Source organism: Callionymus lyra, chromosome 19 (assembly GCF_982586985.1).
Source record: "Callionymus lyra chromosome 19, fCalLyr1.hap1.1, whole genome shotgun sequence".
Lineage (NCBI taxonomy): Eukaryota > Metazoa > Chordata > Actinopteri > Syngnathiformes > Callionymidae > Callionymus > Callionymus lyra.
The window spans coordinates 9,902,891-9,923,055 of NC_141836.1; the positions used below are offsets into that span (position 1 = coordinate 9,902,891).

Sequence of the window (20,165 nt, forward strand, 5' to 3'; positions counted from 1 at the left end):
TTTTATAACAACAATCAATAATAAACGCAAATTTGTGTCCAGTTAAGGAAGTGTTGTGGTTCTTGAGGTCACTTATTTGTGGTGTCTTGGTCCTGGGGCAGAAATCTGTAAGCAGTATAAGTCTATTTTTAATGATATAAGTCTATTTGTCTAAACAAGAAGCACCTGCAGTTAATACAAAACTCTGCAGCGAGAATTCTGAGCCGCTCTAGTAGAAGAACTCACATTCCCCCGATTCCTTAAAACTCTTCACTGCCCACCAGTTTCTTTCAGGATCCATTTTAAATTTCTTGCTTTCCAATTTAGAGTAGAGTTCCAGGATTTTGGAGTTTTACTTATATTTTGGGGAATTTTTTTTGTAGTTTTATCTGTTTATTTCCTTTTCTTTTTTACAGTTAAACAAAGACATGGAAGGAGAAATCATGTTCGCATCAGCAGCAGGTTCTTTCTCCGTCCCTGTGAGATGCACGACCAAAAAATGTCAAGTAAGTTGAGATCGTTTCTCAAAAATGATGTGTCCAATGCTACCTTAAAGGTGGCTTAATATAGATTTTTAATTCACTTTCATCACTCTTCTGGGTTCCATCTCTCAGGTGCAGGTATCGAGTCACACCGTAGATTTCGGCCCTCAGCTCGTGGGTCAGAACGTTTCTCAGACCATAACCTTGAGCAACAAGGGCGCTCTGGCCACGAGCTTCCAGCTGGACACGACTCCACGCATCATTCCAGAGACTCGACATGCCCAGATGTCGGTCCAAGCGCTCGCCAGCAACCTCCTGGTATTTGTTTGTACAGAATCCTGGTTTTATTTACATCAACACATGACCCTATAAATACTAAAATGACATTTTCAGGACAGTAATCCAGACGTGGATCAACCAAAGCAGGATTTGTCTGAGGCGTCAGTGGAAAATAAAGCAGGTAACATGGATTAATTCAAAGAAAAATAATTAAAAATAAACAAGGTTCACCTTCCTCTTCCAGTTGACGACGAGCCGTCGCTCTAATGCTTCCTCCAATCTGATGTCCTCGACGCTGTACTCAGCGTTTTTCTTCTGCTGATGCTTTGATAAGCTCTTCACACGTTTCTGTCTCCTGTGTTAACTTGGGAACAATCTGTTATGAGGTGTCTTTGTCTTTGTCCTTTTTGAACATTTTCGTCTTCTATTCCGTGGCCACATTGTTCATTGTTTTCCATGTTAAAGCGCAGATTTAAACCTGATGAACTCCGTCTGATCGATTTTGTTGTCATGTATTGGTTTTGTGACGCAAATAAGAATTAATTTACTTTTATTTGCTGGTGTTTCAGCTGCTGTTGACCCTCAAGCAGAGGAGAGTCCGGTCGACTCGTGTGACATCCATCTTGGCGACGTAAGTGTTGGATTATTGTGTAGCAGATCATGGCAAGTATTTGATCATTTAAAAAAAAATAATAGATATTTATTCACCAATGAGTATTTTGAATAGAGTTGGAATAAAAGGAGGTATTTATGCAGCTCTTTTTCTTCATTCTTCTTGCTAAACTGACATGAATCACAAATCAGAGAAACTTTGGAAAACTGTGACACAAATTTTACACAGATTTTTATTTTTATTTATTTCTCTCTTTTCAATATATGTCATTATATATATATACATAGATTATACTATTACTCTGTTAAAATATACTTTTTTTTTGCTTTGTTTGAAACTTTATTGTTTCTATAAAAGATGTTTTTTTTCAAAATGCTTTAAAAAAAACATTTCTAGTATCTTTGTTTAATTCTATAGTATTTGTTTAATTCTAGTCAAATAATATTTTAAAATGATAAATAATATTTAAAAAAATATAGTAAAATAAATTGACTCCTAATCATTTTTTTATATAAAGTTTATAAATGTAATTTATATAAATTTGTTTTAAAAACATAAATTATGTTTAAAAAATTATGTCAGTGTTTACCCCCTAAATACATTTTTTTTATATATATAATCTATAAACTCAATTTGTCTAACATTTAACTTCAGGACCTCAGAAACTTGCACAATAAATTTGACATAAAAAAGTCCTAGTAAAATCATGTTTTAGAATTACGAATAATGTAACATTTTGTAGTAAAATAATAATATATAATAATATAATATAATAATATACAATATATTGTTTAATATATAATTTATTATTATTTATATATGTTTACTATATTTTGGATGATGTTTTTCAAATGTTATTCATTTATATTTGTTTTAAAATCACAAGATTATTTAGAATTGTGTTGTTTTTGTCACTGTTCACCCTCTAAATACAAATGTTGTTTATATATATATATATTTATTAACTTGACTTGTCTGACATTCAAATTAAGGACCTCAGCAACTTAAATATCACATACAAACTTGATTGAATTGAAACAAATTGAATTGAGATTCTAGAGTATTTGTATAATTCTTAAATTACAAATAATATTCAAAATAAAATGGTAAAATAGTTAAACTCTTGATAAAATGTATTTTTGATAAAGTCTTCTAAATGTAATTGATTTGATTTAAGTGATAAATTATATTTTAAATTGTTGTAATTGTTCATCCTCTTAAAACAAATACTTTTCATTATTTCAATTTGTGGTAATAAAATAAAGAAATGTCTAACATTATGCAAAAATAAAATACTTCTATTGATTTAAACAATATAAATAAATAAAAGCAAGGATTTGAATCAGTCATTAAAACTTGCTCAATTTTCTTTTCTTCTTAATCGTGCGATCAATAATGGCGAAAGCAAGTTTCTCTCCGAAGGGAGATATTATGCTTCTGCAGAAAAGTGACTCCTTGAGTCGTTCAGGCTTCATTACATCTCTCTGGCGGCGGCTAATGGTGCGTCGCCTTCCCCTCTGTGCCTGTGTCAGCGCGGAGAGAAACTGTGGCCTGGATCGTTGTCGTGGAATGATGCTTTCAAATGCCTCGCTGAAGAATCCTCATGTGTTATTTCACACCCGTGATGTCGATAAAACACGTTTATGAAGCACTTAACTGATTTAAAATGTTGACTTTTGGTCGAATCACTCTTAACAGATAAAAGAGGGAACGATTGGAGCCTTTGAAACCATCCGACTGGATGTTTACTTCTCGCCATCCATCCCGGGGGAGAATAGATTGGACTTCAAAATAGTGTTTTCCGATCCAAACACCGGACCGGTAAGACTCCGTCTTTATAATCCTCGATTCATCTCTCTTTATGCGCGACTGCGCTTTGATTGGAACAGATTCCCATCAAGGTGACCGGATCAGCTGTCACGCTGCCAGTGTGGGTGGTTCAGCCCAGCATGGACTTGAAGATCTGCATGTTCGATCATCTCTATCAAGACAGGATACAGGTCTTAAGCAGGTGCGTTTCGATGGGATGTCAAGCAACAAACAACAAGCGCTTTGTAGCTACTTTGAGTTACTTTCAACACTGCAGAAAACTGAAAATTGAATTTCCTTCAACTGAGAAAAATCTCTAAATTTAGGAAAATGTGCATGATCTGGAGTTTATAATCCATGCGTTTGTGTCTTCTCGTCTGGACTATTGCAACAGTTTCTTATTGCAGAACTTGAGAAGCGAGAATTCTGACCTGCTCTAGTAGAAGAACTCACATTTCTACGATCCTTGTCTCTCTGCGCTTGATGGACTCTACTGAATCCTTCAAGAAACAACTTAAGACACTTTTATTTGTGCAGGCTTTTCCTTGATTCTCTGAGACTCCCGTGTTTGTCTCGGTGTTATCTTGACCTTTTCAGTATATATTACATTATTATTATTGGGTATTGTTTTGATTGTTTAAGTGCTTTGTGACCCTGGTCTAAAGCGCTCTACGAATATGACTTACTTACTTAATCATACATGGATTTTAACTCGCATGAATGTGAGATTCTTCTTCTTCTTATTCATTTTAATTCATGTCCGTAAACATTTCTTGGAAAAGAAAGTTGAAAACTGCTGATGTTGCAGTTCTGGATTATCCTCGTCAAACTCCAATTTATGCCCAAACAGGCAGAAAAACGGCTCAGGAAAGTGTGTCGTTTTAATTGGACCACCCGAGCATTACTGTATTAAAGAAATATGCATTAAACGATGAACAAAAAAAGAGAGGATGTATTAGCTGATAGCTATGGGAAGGGATTATGAGATGTTTCCACAATCCTTGTTGTTACTTACAATAGCAGGAAGTATGGATCACGGCTTGTAATGCTCACGGAAGGGCAAGCCGGGGGCAGCGACATCGGCGGGCGTGTCAGCCGGCACCTCGCCGGCCATTGTGACACGTCGTGTGGGGGAGGGAGTGCATATGTGAGGGGTGGAGGATTTGTAACAACTGCCATCTGGCGCGCTGGCGTGCCTGCCATGTGACCGCACGACTGTGACGGTGTGACTGACGGCTCTGAGAGAGGGGGAAGAGAGTGTATACAAAATAAATGGAAAGAAAAAATATAAACCTGTCACTCAACACAGTCATTAAAACACAAACTAGTCGCTGTCATAACCGTCAGTATCTCCAAACACACAACGCTTTTTGAGTGTTACTTTTCAAAATATGTAGTCTATTAAAGATCTTAAGACACATTTTAAATGTATAGAAAAGCATGAAAGTCCAACCTAGCTCTAGGAAGCATTGATCTCAATCCACTCGTCACTTTGACCTGAGAAGTGGACGGCCCGGGGGCCAAATTTGGGCCATTTCCCTGTAATTATGCGGCCCTCATGGTTTAAGAGCGACACTGTGAAATGCATTAAATTTCAAACTGTTTTATTTTAAGATAGTAATCTTTACGACTAGTTTCATTGTAAATTATGTAACCCTTGTGTTGTCTCAGGGTCAACGTGACCCAAAGGCAAGGCAAACAATATTTGTTTTCAGGCCTTAGGGTCACCTTGACCCTGACATAACATAAGGGTTAATAAAAAACTGAATATCATTTCGGCCTTTCTTTTGAGAGTTATTTTTAATCATATTTAAAGGTTTACTTCTACTTATTTAATAACACCGAGTCTGGTTCTGCTTGTGGTTTCTGCCTGTTAAAGGTTTTTCCTTTCCACTCGTTGTGGGACCTGTTTTTCTTTTCTCTTATATAGTTTTATTTAAACTTTTGTAATATTTAAAGTTTTACGATTTGACATTTGAAGATAAATGGTTTGATTCTGATTCCATTTAGTTTTATTTAAAAATGTCATATCATAACAGAGTTCATTTTATTTACAGTTTAAGTCAGACTAACAGATCCCAGCGAATCAACTATGAGTAAATCACAGTGTGACAGTCGCGGGGTCAAAACCTCCTTTTAGAAGGCAGAAACCTCGAGCATAACCTGACTCGGTGTTGACGGCCTCTTGCTGTGTGTGTGAGGGGAGGGGTGATTTCTATTTAATTACATGTATTTTAAAGGGATCAATCTAAAATATATTACATGTTATCTTAATGTTATGATGCAATGACTCATATTTATTATCCTGACAGCATTTAATCTCTTCCTTTCTGCCCTTGAAAACTGTAACTGTACATAATGTGGCCCCTTGGGGGCCAATTAATTCCCCACCGTTGTTTGTTAGGATCAGGTCACACCAATGCTCATTTATATACACGTGTAGGTGAAGGATTTTTTCACGTGGGAATGTTATAACCATGTAATAACATGTATTAGTGTTTCCTGTATCGAATCTGATTGACAGGTGCCACCTGAGCAACAAAAACATTCTTAGCAAAGATATTCATAAACATTATTTCACTCTGGTTACATCATTCAACCGTCTTCCCCTTTCTAGTGTAAGAAAAACCAGTATGTTGCTCACCTAAACTGACTCCTATCTATTCTTGGGTAAAAAAAAACAGTTCCGGCTGATATTATTTTGAGATATACATGTGTTCCATGGCCGTCCTCCTTTGGGGAAAGATGCTGCTTGCTGTCCCATAACGCTCTGGCATGCATGTGGCGCGCCACCTGGTCCTACAAGGAAAAGGGTAGATGCACTGCTGTGACTGGCAGCCGGACAGATTCTCGGCGCTGCGTGTCTGAACCAAGTGGCACTAAACCATGCTGGTCTGAATAGCAACAAAATAAGATGGGAAAATCTTTTTGATTTCTATAGGAAAATATTCCAAATATAAATGTATGTCTATATATGCTCGACAATTGTTTTTACTTTGGCTGTTAAAGGCAATTTTCACGTTGCATATCATTTCATGAGAACCTCTAAATGCAAAATCCCGAGAGAGCGAAGGATCACGAGGTTGTAATTCGGCTTCATTAAAGATGGCGGCTAAACGTCCCTCAAGTGTCCCCGAGAGAAGCAACCATCTGGATGAATTTGGGTCATTTGACGTGTGCTGTGCATTTAATAATAAGCAAGTGTTTCTTCTTAGATTATGAATTATGAATAACGTTTTCAAATGCAAAAAGCAACTTTATGGAAGTGTACGATCTACGGTTTGACGGTCGTGAATTCCCAAGATGGCGACTCAGTTATAGCGCCGCCCTTCTCGGTAAGTGGGTTCCGTAGCCGCGGGCACAACAATCTGTTGGAACGAAAATGGGTCACTTAGAAGGATCTGGACGAAGGATAATTCACAGAATTCCAGCCGGTGTCACTCAAGCTTTAGAGAGTCTGTTATCACATTTCACACACAATCAATAAATGTATACAATTTTATGTTATTACTCTTTTAAAATAAAGTAACAATAATCCTGTGGACGAGTTAGAGAGGGAGAAACACGATATCCGTTAACTTTCTTTGCGTCTCTTTGACATCGGTGATGCATTCAATGACAACGGGATTGCTATGGTGCGTTCAAGAAAAGTATGATATTTTAAGTTTACATTATTGGATTAGTTCACTGTTGTCTGCGCTTGGTTTTTATATTTCAAGACATTTAATTTATATAAACTCTTATAGATACATAGATAGATGCTAGATACATAGATAGATAGATCGATAGATACGTAGATAGATGGATAGATACGTAGATAGATGGATAGATATACAGTACATAGATAGATGATAGATACGTAGCTACATAGATAGATATGTAGATAGATAGAGGAATTAAATAGAAACATAGATGGAGGGATGGATGGATTAGATAGATACGTAGATAGATGGACACATACGTTGATGGATGGATTGATACCTAGATAGATGGGTAGATACATGGATGGATGGATTAGATAGATACGTAGATAGATGGATTGATACCTAGATGGATGGATAGATACGTAGATAGATGGATTGATACCTAGATGGATGGATAGATACGTAGATAGATGGATAGATACATAGATGGATGGATTAGATAGATACGTAGATAGATGGATTGATACCTAGATGGATGGATAGATACGTAGATAGATGGATAGTTACCTAGATGGATGGATAGATACATAGATAGATGGATAGATACACAGATGGATGGATAGATACGTAGATAGATGGATTGATACCTAGATGGATGGATAGATACGTAGATATATGGATAGTTACCTAGATGGATGGATAGATACATAGATAGATGGATAGATACACAGATGGATGGATAGATACGTAGATAGATGGATTGATACCTAGATGGATGGATAGATACATAGATAGATGGATAGATACATAGATGGATGGATGGATGGATGCGTAGATAGATGGATGGATGGATGGATGGATGGATAGATGCGTAGATAGATGGATGGATGGATGCGTAGATAGATGGATGGATGGATGCGTAGATAGATGGATGGATGGATGGATGGATGGATAGATGCGTAGATAGATGGATGGATAGATGCGTAGATAGCTGGATGGATAGATGCGTAGATAGATGGATAGATACATAGATAGATGGATTAGATACATAGATAGATGGATTAGATACATAGATGGATGGATTAGATACATAGATGGATGGATAGATGCGTAGATAGATGGATAGATACATAGATGGATGGATAGATACGTAGATGGATGGATAGTTACCTAGATGGATGGATAGATACATAGATAGATGGATAGATACACAGATGGATGGATAGATACGTAGATGGATGGATAGATACATAGATGGATGGATAGATACATAGATGGATGGATAGATACATAGATGGATGGATAGATACATAGATGGATGGATAGATACACAGATGGATGGATTGATACCTAGATGGATGGATAGATACATAGATAGATGGATAGATACATAGATGGATTAGATAGATAGATAGATAGATAGATAGATAGATAGATAGATAGATAGATAGATAGATAGATAGATAGATAGATAGATAGATAGATAGATAGATAGATAGATAGATAGATAGATAGATAGATGGATAGATGGATTAGATAGATACATAGATAGATGGATTGATACCTAGATAAGGTAAAAGATGGATAGATACATAGATGGATGGATAGATACACTACAAAAGAGGCTACTTTCCATAGTTTCTAGTTACTTTGAAAGTAAGGAGTAACTCACAGTAACTGAGTGACTTGCAAGAAGTAACTTGTAATGTAACTCAGTTACTATTATAAAAGTAACTTGCCCAACACTGATTATTAGAAATCAAATTTGTTAGTTGTTTTTTTTTAACTTTGGTTTTCACCCGAAAAAAAATTCCCTTAATTCAGCAAAAACATCACTTCTTCTTCCTATTGTCTTGACTTCAAAAAGCTAAATTCCATCAGCGTGACATTTGCTGATATAAAGCTCCTCGGCTTTTCATTCCAGGGCGAGCGTGGCGCTGAGACTGACCTTCGAGGTGAGCCAGGAGATGAGACACCTGGAGATCCGTCCCAAGACCGGCGTCATCCAGGCTCAGTCGCACTTCAACATCCACCTCAAGTTCCTCCCGAGGTAATTGATATTTTTGGGGGAAATTTAAGCTTGTTAAAGGGTTGCTGGTGGTAGTTTTGATGCTTGACTGCTTTACCGGTTAATTAGAAACCAGCAGTTAACTGTTGAGCCAAATATAATGGGGTTACAATCTGTATTTATCAATAATTAAATACAATTAAATGATGTTTTCCCATCAAAATATTACTTCTGTCTATCATAAAATATTCCACAAACTTAAACTAAAAGTTCTATGACTTGGAATAAGAAGAAAAATCGCTGCTAAACAGATAAAAAAGATAATATTTTTTATTCACACTGTCTATATTTAGAGCTGGCATGTTGAACTATGGATTGGATGCGAGGATGTTGGGCCGAGGACCCACAGGGCGAGTTAGAAAAAGGCGTTGTGAATGTTAAATCGCTGCGTGGGAGTTAAATAATATTATTTTTATCCTCCTGGGTCAACAACAACTCGCACAAGTTAGCCGAACCCCCGGCGGCACATCTTTGGCTAGTCGGACAGACGAGGGGACAGGGGACCGGGGCGGGGGGGGGGAATGTAAGTAAGTAATCTGCTTTAGTGAATCAGCAGAGGTTTTAATGTGAGGATTAAAGTGCGACGATACTCGGCAGCTGCTGAGATGTTGCCTCGTCCACCAGCGCTAACACGACTTCCACCCACTCTTGGTTTCCCTTCCCTCTCTCTTGTTGTGTCGCCTCCCACTCCTCACTTCTCTTTCTTTAGCCGATAAACTATTGTCTTCTTCGGTGATCCCGTGTTTCATCCGACTGACTTTTGTCTTCTCTGCCGTGTTGTCGGAAGCTTCTCGCGTCGTCGCGTGCAAAAACTCAGCCGCCGCGCTTATACGCCGAAGCTGCTTATGTAACCTCGTGACCCAGACAACTGTCCCGTCGATGACGGGGAATATATGTGTATTTTTCAATTACTTTAGCCTTTTTTTTAAACACCTTTTATCCTGATTTTTCGCAATTTAATACTCTTGACTTCAACCAACACCAACAGCATGTATGTGTTTTAAAAACATTAGCTGTAAAGCTATTGAATTTCAATATAAATAAAAAAAATATGATTTATTATGTTGAGAACTTTCAGATGAAAATATTTTTCATCAACTGTAGATTTTTGTGTTACTTTTTTAGCTCATCAACTTGCATTAATGATAAGAAAGAAAAAAAAGATCAATAATAATCATTTATTTTGCTTTAAAAGTCAAAATATTATATACAGTGTCTTGTGTTGCTACCGTTCCATTGAGCTTCCGTGTGATTAAAGATGTTTTAAATGCTAAAAAGGTATTCATTTATATTTATGTATTAATAAAGATAAAATAAAGAAACAATGCGTGTTTTGAAAAGGGCCGGGTACTGTAATTTAGTTTTTTTATGGCACCGGCTGAAATCTTTTGAGAATATGCGTCGCAAAACTGCTTTTTGTTGTTTTTATTATTATATATTCTTTTACTTTTTTGGTTAATTTATTAGGTTTTTGTCAAATCAAGACAAATAAGAATCAAAAATAAGAGAGGGAGGAGAAAGGTGAGCAAAAATCAAAGTAAAAAATTACACACACTAGAAATTAAAGTAATGCTAATGCTAGCAACATTCCAAAACAGTAATATTAAAAAAATGATAATTTGGCATCATTTATATTATAGAAACATTGTTAGTGTTAAGGACCAAAGTATTCTTCTTGTGTTTTTTTTAAATTCAACTAAACCTAAAAAAGACAAATTATTCACAAGATAAAAATGCTAATGCTAATCCAAGCTAAAAGCATTCAAAACAAGCATTGAAATTAAAATAATTTGGCAGAAAATGTATTCTGTTAACCTGTAAATTGTTGAGTAATGAAGTGTTTTATTTTCACTCATTTTCGCTAGTTTACAGAAGCTTCACGTGACCATGATTATAATTTAATATATATTGAAAAAAATGACTAAATTTCTCTTAATACTAATTGACGAAAAGCGAGAAAAACACGTTGTAATGTGCAATGTTCGTCGTAAAACGCCACAAAAAAACTTTCACCGCAATTAACAAGCAATTTCGATGCGTTTAATAACGTAGGATATATAACTTTCATAGAAAAACAAACCATTACTAAACAAAACCAAAACTTCACTCAAAAATCAACGTAGGCTTCAAAAAGAACCCGCTTTTTGTATTTTTATTAGTATCGACATTTTAGATCTGTTGAATGTTTATCTTGCGTTATCTCAGGGTCAAGGTGACCCGAAGGCCAGAAAACAAATGTGTTTGTGCTATTCCTTGTGTTTCTTTCACTTCTTTCTTGACCCAGAGGCAACACAAGGGATGCCTCAAACACATTTGCTTTCGAGCCCTATGGGTCACCTCGACCCTTTGGATAAACACAAGAGTGTGTCTTAAAAAAAAAGCTTCGTAAAGTTCCTCAAAACGTGTCGAGCTCTTTCCAAGAATCCCGTCTTTTGTATTTGGGTCATTCCGGTCACGGCTGGATTATAAACCTTGATTGCTGGATGTTTGACTTGATTGTTTTTGGTTTAATTCACTGATGGTGTGTCAATTAAAAACGGAGCTGCCAGGACTTCCCTGCCAAAGCCTGTAATTTGATCCCAAAATCCTCATTAGCAGCAGTGCTTTCACTGGATGTCACACACACACACACACACACACACACACAGTGACTCAGCTCTCATGCTTTACACAGGTGCTCACTTCTTTCCTCCACAGGCTTTCGAGCACATTCTTGCTTCCTGCTCTGTGGGATTGCTCTGCCCACATCCTTTCGCCATCTTCCAATTACTTCATCCCTCTCTTGCCTGTCTTCCTCCTCTCTTATTTGTCACCAGCCAGCCCACACTTTCCTTTTCTTTCCTCACACATCCGCCGAATTGTTGCACATCTGCGGTAATCCTCTCTCCAGATCAGGGCTGTCAGACTCAATCACACAGTAAGATAATTGTTGACATCCATGATACGTATATTTTTCTTATCTTATCTTAATCACTGGCGTCCTCATAAGTCACCTTTTCAACATGAACATTAAACTACTTTGATTTTGATAAAAAAAATGTGGTAGTACTGAGTACGATCATATCCATTAGTTTAGCCAGTATGTGACATTGCAATCAAAGCATTTTGCAGCTCGACTATATTATAGTATGTCGATTAAAAACCTAATAAAAATATTTTTTATGCACTTTCTTTAGTAGAAAATCAAAACTAAAAACATAAAATTGACCTTTGTTTTACCAACTTCGACCTAATTTGCAATTTTGCATCAATTATTCTTGAGAAATGTGGAATTACTGTATTTAAAGACAAAAAGTAGGTGAAAATGTAGTAATGATGGGTCACTTATTTTGCACTAGAAATTACTTTCACTCATTATTTTATTTATTGGCTAAGAAAAAAGGTTTAAGCTGAAATGTTTAATGTCATTTTTTTTGGTGAGGATTGATCTTATTAAATTGGTACCGTTCAAAACGGGCATCGAAATTCAGGTTCCGGTATATGTACTGGTATGTTAAATTTACGATTGATACTTAGTACTGGGCGGACCACATAAAATCACTTGTCAGGCCAGATTTGGCCCCCGGGCCTTGAGTTTTAAACTCTAGATCAGAAGGACTTCAAATAAGAGTTTTACTCATTTTCACTAGTTTGCAGGTTAATTCTTTTTTTTTTTTAATAAACCCGTTGCAAATCCAAGCTAACAACATTCAAAACAAGAATTAAAATAAAAAAAATTGCCAAATGTTTTAATCTCGTAACATGCGAACTGTTAGTACCGAACAGTTTTTCTTGTTGAAAAAAAAAATGAATAAACTGAATTTTACTAAATAGGGAAACTATTTAGATGTGAAATATGCTAATGCTAATCACAGAAGCTAATAACATTCAAAACAAGTATTTAAACTAAAATAATTGAACTAAAGATTTTCTCTCGAAAGCATGTGTTCAGGTTTATTTTTACATTTACACAAGTTAAATGCTAATGCTTGCAACATTTCAAAATGCTGGTATTAAAAATTAAATTATTTGGCATAAGTGTTACTCTTGAAACATGTTTAGGGTTGAGGATTCCAAGTATTTTTTTCTTGTACTTATTTAAAATTCAGCTAAACTAAAAAGGTAAATTATTAACAAGATAAAAATGCTAATGCTTATCCAAGCTAACAACATTAACTAAATAGGGAAAATAATTAAATATGAAATATGCTAATGCTAACCACACAAACTACTTTTGAACGAGTACAAATATTGTCGCTATCAAGGCAGTTTTTGTTGTGCTTGTTGGTCGGATCATTGGAATAAAATCTCTCTTGAATGAGTGGTCGCTGATCTAATCTCTAAAGTGAGCGGCAGTGTGTCCCGACAGTTCCGGCTGATAAACGTCAGATTACGTGGAGGATTTCCGACCGTCTGCGGATTAATATCGATGTCTGTCTGTTTAAAATACAGTTAAACAGCAGGATCAGCAGTATTTGAAAAAAATAATCACATATTTGGTATATATCTTAGTCATCAATTTTGAAAGATAGATTAACTCATTATGAATAATAATTGTATTACTAACTGTCCATAGTTTTTTTTAATTAAGTGCAAAAAGTTACCCTTTTACTGTTAATATTATATATTTCTTATATGTGATTAATGTTAATTAAAAATACATGCAAAATTAACCTTTTAAATAAAAAAAAAACATTTATTTTTTACATTTTTATTCTATTTAAACTGTTACTCACCCGCAAATTAAGTGTGACTATTTCAGTGAAGCGCTAATCTGAGACTGTACGGGAAAATTACTTTTGGATGAGTCTGGATAATCTGACGAGAGAGAGAGAGAGAGAGAGAGAGAGTAGTAGAGATAAATAAATCTCTGCTGGACACTAACAAATCTCAAACTCCATCCATCCACAATTTTCCCCAGAGCATATGGACCTCATGACGTCCAACCAGGATTTTCCACTTTGCTTTGCCAAGAAAATTAATTTGTGATGAGTCTCCATTAGTAATTCTATTAGCAGGTAGACCGTCTAAAAAAAGGTTGTTTTTTTTATTCATCATGATGGGGGTTTAGCTCTTTCTCTTTTCTTGCCAAAATATGTGATCTTTAAAACTACAAACATCTGACTGAAGCTAAAAAAGGTTGAGTAAATATTTAAAAGCTAGATATGCTAATAATAATACATGCTAAAAACATTCAAAACAAGTATTACCCAACAAAATATTTGGCAGAAGTTGTATTCCTTGTAACATGACTGGATCAGGATGGAATCGTTTTTTCAAAAAACCATTTAAATCTACAAAAATCACCTAAAACGTGTTTAAAAGCAACCCATGCTAATGCTAATTCTAGCCAACAACATTCAAAACAAGTATATAAAGGAGATTTGTTGAGTATTAAGGACTATTTTTTCCATTTCTTGTTAAAAAAATACATATTTTAACATTCAAAACAATAAATAAAATCAACTTAACTAAAAAGGAAAGTTATTAACAAGCTAGCTATGCTTTTTCCAGCCAACAACATTTAAAACTAACTACTAGTAACTAAAGTATTTTAATTCAAATAATGTAGCAGAAGTTTTTTTCTGGGAAAAATGTTAAGCGTTAAGGAACAAATTGTTTTTCTTGATAAAAGTGGTTTAAAACTACAAGTTTAGCTATATACGCTAATGCTAATCCCACACACTAACACAATAAAAACAAGTATTTAAATTGAAATAACTTAGCAGAAGATTCTCCTAATCATGTGAAATGTTTTGTTTATTTATTGTTGAAATAAGTGAAATATGCTAATGATTACTAAGATACAACAAGTGTTAAAAATCAAATAGTTTGTCAGAAGTTTTGTTTTGTTTTGAAACATGTGAGAGTTACGGACTTAAATGTTTTTTCTTGTAAATGTATTTTAAACGCCGAACCTAAAGGGAAATTATTAACGAGAGGAATATGCTAATGCTAATCCAACAAAATTCAAAACAGGAATTGAAAATTAAATTAATTTCAAATGATATTAATCCGTAACATGTAAACCATTGAATGCCGGAAAGTGTTTCTTGTTGGAAAAAAACGACTAAATTGAACTTAATAGGGAAAATAATCAAATGTGAAATATGCTAATGATAGCGACACAAGCTAACAACATTCAAAACCAGAAGTATTAAAAATTAAATAATTTAGCATAACTTTTATTCTTGAAACATGATTAGTATTAAGGACTGAAGTATACGCTTGTGTTTATTTAAAATTCAACTAAACTATAAAAAGTAAATTATTCACAAGATAAAAATGCTAATGCTAATCCAAGCTAACCACTTTCAAAACAAGCTCTAAAATTAAAACAATTTAACAGAGGTTTTGCTCTCTTAACCTGTAACTTGTCCTGATACAGCATTTTTCAATATAGTAAATCATTTATTCCAACACGGTTGTGTGGTAGAATTAAGTCGTTTCTTGCACATCAAAGGAGTCTGTGAAGTAAAAAAAAAAACATGTCTCTTGTACTGAATATCATTTTCCAGAGGACGAGGTTCTTGTGCTTCGCTGACATCTTGAAAGCCTTAAAACCACTGACATTTACCGCATTAGCTCTTTAGCTTTCATCCAGTGTTAAGAGCATAAGAGGAAGCGACAGTTGGATGTGCCAGAAAAAAAGGAAGAAGAGAGGGAGTAAAAAAGGCATCTGAAAAGAAGTGTCGGAGGTGTGTTGACGCGTGTCATGTCGACCGAAATAAAGTCAAAGAGGCGCACGTATGATATTTTTTTCTACGTGATCATGAGCGCGGCGGTGAAGGAAGTTTTTACATAAGCCTGTGCACGACTACTCTTTGACTCATACTCGCATCACTATGGCTACGACTACAGTGGTGTGGAGGCGCTGCAGCTCTGCCTGCTCTCCCAGGCGAGCCCATCCTGCAGTGCAAGAAAAAGTGTGTTTTGCCTCTTCTTTTAAGCAATTAATCTGAATTAAAACGCTCGTTTTTTTGTCGTTTACTGTCTAGATTGTCCCTCCTGGAAGATGCTGGAAAGTACTTTGACAGAAACACTGGAGTTCTTGAAGTTCCCGTGATGATCCAGGTGGAAAACCAGGTGTGTTCTCGACTCACTGGTGAAATGAGAACGAAAAAGGTTCAACTAAATATTGATGTCGAACAAAATCTTTTCGCAGGATTCACCGATTTAATTATAGAACCTTGTTTTTTAATGAGGTTTTTTTCCACCAGTAAATGCTGGTTTAGCAACACATTATACTCGCCCGCTGTTGCTATGGAGATACTAAGAGCTATTCTGGAGTCTTAAATATGCTTTGATTTGTCTTTTTTTTTTCACTCCAGGAATATAAATATAAATCTGTCACGGTCTTTGAAGAACAAACGGTGTTATTGACAGCACTTCAAAAATCCGTCTAATTAAGAGTTGTAGCCAATAATAAAAATACACTAAAGCTGGACGTGGACGACATTTGTGTTAAATCCAGAGCCGTATATCTCCCACAATGCACTGCAGTGGGGCATGAGAAACACATCCATGTGGTGCCATTATTGGAAAACCTTTGTCCACTGTTTGTTTCCCACTAAAGAAGAAGGAAATTGATATTTTTAATATTAATTTTGGTCTTTTGTCAACCTTTTATTAGAATCTATTTTTGGTAAAATGAAGGTAAAAGGGTGCATAAGTCCTACATATCGTAACATGAGATATGTACCTGCAGTATTAATGCACAAATGCGTAACTGCATTTTGAACTCGTATTCCTGTGTCATTAAAAACTTTTAGAAAACGTAAAAGTAAACGATGAGAAAACTCAACACAACTTCCTTAATCTGCAGTTGTGAGTCACTTATTTTGCACCTCAATCGCCACCAAAATGGGTGCATTAATCCACAATCTCATGATAGTAAGTAAGTAAGTAATGTTTTTTTCTATAGTGCCTTTCTAGACCAGGGTCACGAAGCGCTTTAACAATAAAAAAAAACAATACACAGTTAAAACTATATACTATAAAAGGCCAAGACAAATAAGACACACACACGAGTCCCAGAAATTCAGGGATTGGGGATTTGGCTTTTTATCATTTCTTGTTAAAATATATGTTCTTTAAAAGTAGAAAATTCTAACTAAAGCTAAAAAAGGTCGACTCGAAATTTTAAAGCTAGCTATGCTAATGAAAGTCGATGCTAAAAACATTCAAAACAAGAATTATAAAACCATTTTGCAGAAGTTATATTCCTGGTAACACGTGAACTGATCAGGATTCTTTTTTAAAAGAAAAAATACATTTTAAACTATAAAAATAAAGCTAAACTTGTTTAAAAGCTAGCCATGCTAATGCTAATTCCAGCAGATTGAATCAACACAGATTTTCTTTGCACCTCAAACGCCTAAAAACTAAAAACGGGTGCATAAATGCATGTGAATACACTTCATATTCGTATTAGGAAAGGCCCACATGTATAATTGAAAACTTGTATTGGTACAAGAAAAAAATGTGCAAGTACAAGTTATGACGAGAAGTTTTCAGTGCCTAGTGGTTAAAAGGTATGAATATGTAGCTACATTGATGGTACAGATTTCATGTTACCAGTATGTGGGACTTATGCACCTGATTTACCTCCGTAGGTGAAGCCCATCCAGGTCACCGTTCAAGCTGTCGTCACCACATCAGACATCAGGTTCGAGCTCGACAAACTGGACTTCGGCGTTTGCTCCGTCCACCAGTCCATCAGAAGCAGCGTTCGCCTGACAAACCTGTCGCTGCTGTCTCAGGAGTTTGGTTTCGTCGGACTCCCAGAGGTGAGTTTGTCAACCGTCCTTCACAGAATCCTCTTTGAAACAAGTCTTTTAAACGAGGATTTTACTTTGTAGTTTATAGACGTCCAACCCAATGATGGATTCGGAACGATTCTTCCTCAAGAAACACTGGAGATTGATCTGATTTTCAGTGCGGAAAAGCAAAAAGAATACAACTTTCAGCTCACCTGCAAAACCGCTACTAACAGGTTTGAATTCATCTTCCCACTTTCTGGATAGTTTACATCCTACTGATTATTTGTCTCTGGCTTTAGAGAGTTTCATCTCTCCTGCCGTGCTGTGGGCGTCCGTCCACCTCTGGAACTCTCACATTCTCTGGTTCAGTTCGGAGCCACCGCTTTAGGAGACAAATCGACCGCTTTGCTTCACCTGAGCAACCAACGATCTGACAAATCAAAACCATCTGATGAAGTCGCCGCTCGACTCTTCTCCTTCGTTCCTCCGTCGGACTCGCCCGTCACCATCACACCGTCCTCTGGACGCCTGTTACCTGGACAGGTATTGAAAGGTCTCTTTCCACTGGATCAGCCTTCAGACTCAGGAGTGTGGTTACATCGCCCTCTGGTGGATTTGTAGTTTCATTGATTTTTTGCAGTTACATGATTAAAATAATGCCATGTTTCAGTGACCAAAAGGTGTATTTCTGGATCTTTTTTAAAAAAGTTTTTGCCTTCATCTTCTTCTCCCTTTAGCGATGTCTGCTACAAGTTACCTTCAGTCCTCGGCTGCAGGAGCAGGACATCCAAGAGGAGGCGCTGAAACTCATCCAGCGGGAACTGTCGCTACAAGACCATGAAATGGAAAACAAGTACTCGGAGGGAAAGGTCTGCTGCTTCCCACTGTCTTTCATATAAATGAAGAAATATGTCAAATATACTCTAAAATTAATTGAGATAAAATATATTTATACATGATTAAATCTTGATTCATAACAAAAATTAAATCACACAGTTGTTACTCACTTACATTAAACGGTTGCAATTTTGTTTGAAAAATAAAAAAGCCATTCAAATAAAATACAGGAAACAAAAAACAAGGGAAGAAACGGACGATCTGACACCACGGACTGGAACAAGGAATAAGTAATAGCTACAGTTGTGCTGATTGTAGATTCGTCCCAAACTGAGTGTCATTAATGGAGACACAAAAGGGAAACCCATGACTAAAATCAAATAATACACAGTGCTTTTGGGGATTATGACTTCACTGTCTTCTAAGCTGTATAAATAAAAAAAAACTTTATCAATCACAGGATATCCAGGAAGTGAAAACAAGAGGGAAGAAATTGTCTGCAAGTTCAAAAACCAGCAAAGTGTCGGACAGGACGGACAGCGAACCTGATCCGGAGAATCCAGACCTTCAGCCTGGGTATAAATAATTTGATATTTTATTATAATATATATTATTTTATGTGATTGACAGCAGGTTGTAAGTATTTAAACAAATGTATATGGGTTTTTATTAACTCTAACAAATATATTTTTGTATTTCCAAAAGCTCCCGTCTATTTGAAGAAGCAAGGCTTTCTTTGCTGAAATCTTTTGAACAATTCTTAAACAAGTACACGGTTCCATGTTTCGTGTCGGATGGAGATACTCCAGTGCAGAACCGTCAGGACCAACCTGAGTATAGGTACAAAAACATGTTAAATAATCATGTGCTGCTTTAAAAATCTTCATTTTATAGGTTTTTGACACAGAACTAGTCAGATTGTGATACATATCAACCTTTGTTGTTGTTATTTTAATCAATAATATCCGCCTTTAACGTGTTTTTTCTTTCCAAAATGTTCTGCATTAAAGCCTCAGCAATACTTTGTATTTGGAGCTGCTGTGTCCTGTCGTTCAGCCCCCTCTAGTGGTGGTCTCCAGCAAACGCCACAATTGCATCGATTTTCAGCATGTTGCAGTCGGTGAGTTGTTATTTGTTTAGAATATTCCTTTAAAAAACTTCAAACTAAACTATTATTCTGTAACAGGAGAGCGAGTTCTTCAAAGTTTGACGATCCAGAATATTTCTGACGACACCGTAGAGGTACGTTTACTACAGTTTTGGAGTGATTGAATTAACATCTTAATCATTTTTAACAAGTGTGTATGAATTTTAAAAAGGTGTTTTTGAATATTTTTCATCATGTATTCAATGATCAAGTAATACAGGAGTAATAACCCATGGAAGGGTAATGTATTTCACGTTTAATTATTATAAAAAACAAAGTTCTTTGGGGCAATAAGTGAGACAACATATTATATATTTATTCTATTTTTAACATATTGCACTATTTTTAACTTATTTATATTTATACTTTTATTTACAATAATTATTATATGCAATATTTAAAACATTATTTATTTATTCTGTTTATACTATATTGCACTATTTTTAACTTAATAATATTTAGATTTATACTTTTTATATATACATCACTCTGCTGTGTTTTTTAACGGTTGCCAAGCAGCGAAATTTCGTTGCCAGTTTCACTGCTGTGTTTTCTGTGCAATGACA

The 20,165-nt window shown here is 35.7% G+C and overlaps 1 protein-coding gene across 1 annotated transcript in view; it reads left to right on the forward strand.

Annotated features, from left to right (window-relative positions):
• The window catches only part of LOC148059410 (cilia- and flagella-associated protein 74-like), a 39,732-nt gene that overhangs the window by 16,035 nt on the left and 3,532 nt on the right, over positions 1 to 20,165 (forward strand). Inside the window, exons 16-31 of the mRNA XM_087782218.1 lie at positions 396 to 485; positions 594 to 779; positions 855 to 921; positions 1,310 to 1,371; positions 3,052 to 3,174; positions 3,243 to 3,364; positions 8,731 to 8,856; positions 15,852 to 15,939; positions 17,469 to 17,642; positions 17,715 to 17,848; positions 17,915 to 18,158; positions 18,353 to 18,484; positions 18,913 to 19,028; positions 19,158 to 19,292; positions 19,463 to 19,572; positions 19,639 to 19,694. Of these exons, the coding sequence (XP_087638344.1) occupies positions 396 to 485; positions 594 to 779; positions 855 to 921; positions 1,310 to 1,371; positions 3,052 to 3,174; positions 3,243 to 3,364; positions 8,731 to 8,856; positions 15,852 to 15,939; positions 17,469 to 17,642; positions 17,715 to 17,848; positions 17,915 to 18,158; positions 18,353 to 18,484; positions 18,913 to 19,028; positions 19,158 to 19,292; positions 19,463 to 19,572; positions 19,639 to 19,694 (1,965 nt within the window). The remainder of the gene's footprint in view (positions 1 to 395; positions 486 to 593; positions 780 to 854; positions 922 to 1,309; positions 1,372 to 3,051; positions 3,175 to 3,242; positions 3,365 to 8,730; positions 8,857 to 15,851; positions 15,940 to 17,468; positions 17,643 to 17,714; positions 17,849 to 17,914; positions 18,159 to 18,352; positions 18,485 to 18,912; positions 19,029 to 19,157; positions 19,293 to 19,462; positions 19,573 to 19,638; positions 19,695 to 20,165) is intronic.